A 2180-nucleotide genomic window follows, 5' to 3' on the forward strand; every position below is an offset into this window, starting at 1 on the left:
CAAAGTTTTTTGTAATGATAAATTTTAACTCATTTTAAATACTTTTTAACGTTTTTGTTTTTTTCTTGTAACTTCAAATGTTATTTTAACACAATTTGCATAGATTTTTAATCCAATATTTATTTTTTGTTTTATTAAATTATTTTTGTATTTTTTTTATTTATCAATTTTACCGCTTTTTTCTCGCACTTCGAACGAACATTTGCGGGACTTCATTCAATTACAGCCGGTTCCATTCAATTTCTCTCTCCGCACCTCTAATTTGAATATTTGATTATCAACGCATCAAATTCCAAAGTCGCTACTGATTAACACAAATAAATAACACAAAGCATATTAATTAATAATTTGTTGTTGTTGTTGTTGGTGGTGGTGCCGTTGGTGTTGTTTTTTTATAAATTCAGTTGATCTCGAATATGTAACAATTTTTGTTTGTTTGTTTTTTGTTGTTGCTAGTCTGGAACTGAGAGAAGCAGTTGAACTGATAAAAAATTCATTCATAATATTTTACTATTCATGTGCTTATGGAAAGCAATCAAATTAAAAAATTTATTTAAGAAAAATAAAAAATAATAATTAATAGAAATAATTTAGTTAATGGAAGCATAATTTTTTATTACATCCTTTAACCCTTTATGTCTTCATACAACTTATGAATTTATTAAGCGAGTATGATGTGATCATGTACGAGGGCTATTTGATAAGACGGTAATAGCTGCAATAAATAAGTATTGGAATATATATTTAATATAATATTTTGTCAGTTTTTTATAATATATATTGAATATTATAAAATAAATTGTATTATATTTTTTTATATATATAGTAAAATATATTATTATTATTATTTTATTTGTGTGTGTGTTATTGTATTGCATTGGGGTAATTGGTCACTTACTTTTAACTATTGTTAATAATAAAAATTAACAAAACCCAGATAAAAATTATTATTATTGAGGAATCCGCACTGCGACTTACAAATTTGTTGTGCATATATAACGTTATATTAAAGTTCCATAATTTCCCCGATATAAAGGCTTTTTTTGTTTTGACACAGTGATTTTATAGAATTTGGATAAATGGAAAGAAGATAATATTTTACAGCTCTATTAAAGAAAAATACGATTTTTTAACAAATAGGAAGCTTGGCAATTAATATGGTCTCTGTTCCATCATTTGGAATAATTCAAAACTGTTATAGTGAGGTACATTGCGGTCATATGAGCGTCAGAATTACTAAGCAACACAGACACCTAAATGAGGTACGAACTTAGTATGTGGTATATAAAATCCATGACCCAATAAATTAAATAAATATATTATTTAATATCTATAAATAAATAAACTAATAAACCTAGTAATACCTAGTAAACTTGCGCTGAAAAAAATGTATTTGCTTACTAATAAAGGTATATCTAAGGTGAGTCCGTTCATAATATTCGGTAGAAGTATTAACATATGTTTTTAGTAAGGGTACTGCGCTAATTCACAGTAGAATAAAATGTGTATACTTTATGCCAGTATATATCAGCGTAATCCAGAAGAATTATACCTCTAAAGAATATACATATTTGTAAAAGCTAAATAAGTAAATGAGAAGCATTTTTGCGCACACTCGGAAAAATATACTCTAATCAAGTACTAGTTAAATTGACCTGATCATTTTGTTAGAAAAATTTTAGTTGATGTGGTAAAGAAGATATAAAAACTAAGAAGTAGTATAGTTGAACCAACATGTTGCGTCGAGTAAGAATATTATGACTTGAGATTTAGTTAAAATCTGGTTGAATCAACCACTTTTTTTTGAGTATAGATTTATAGCTGTGCATGGGACGTGTATACATCACTATACATCGATGACGAAAGAGAAGATGAGCTAGCGTTCTTCCTTAATAAACAGGTTCGGAAAAAGAAGGGAATTTTTTCTAAGTGTAAATGAAATTAATATATTTGACTCGAAGAAGACAAAATAATAATGACAATAACATCTGCAGCTTTAAAACAGTATAGTAATATTACAAGAAAAGACCATTGATTTGACCATTGATTTGAAAATTTAAATAAAAAATATCGTATAAATGTTTTTAATGTTTAAGATCGGTGCACACTAGCGGCAAAAACCACACGGTATCGCTACACAGCGGTATAAGCGACACATATTAGATAATGTTGACAAGTAC

The 2180-nt window shown here is 27.2% G+C and overlaps 1 protein-coding gene across 1 annotated transcript in view; it reads right to left on the reverse strand.

Annotated features, from left to right (window-relative positions):
• Positions 1 to 680: 680 nt before the first annotated feature.
• The window catches only part of LOC119680895 (RNA polymerase-associated protein CTR9 homolog), a 4932-nt gene continuing 3432 nt past the window's right edge, over positions 681 to 2180 (reverse strand). Inside the window, exon 5 of the mRNA XM_038093911.1 lies at positions 681 to 715. Coding sequence (XP_037949839.1) covers positions 681 to 715 — 35 coding nt within the window. The remainder of the gene's footprint in view (positions 716 to 2180) is intronic.

This window comes from Teleopsis dalmanni, chromosome 1 (assembly GCF_002237135.1).
Source record: "Teleopsis dalmanni isolate 2A chromosome 1, ASM223713v2, whole genome shotgun sequence".
NCBI classification, from domain to species: domain Eukaryota; kingdom Metazoa; phylum Arthropoda; class Insecta; order Diptera; family Diopsidae; genus Teleopsis; species Teleopsis dalmanni.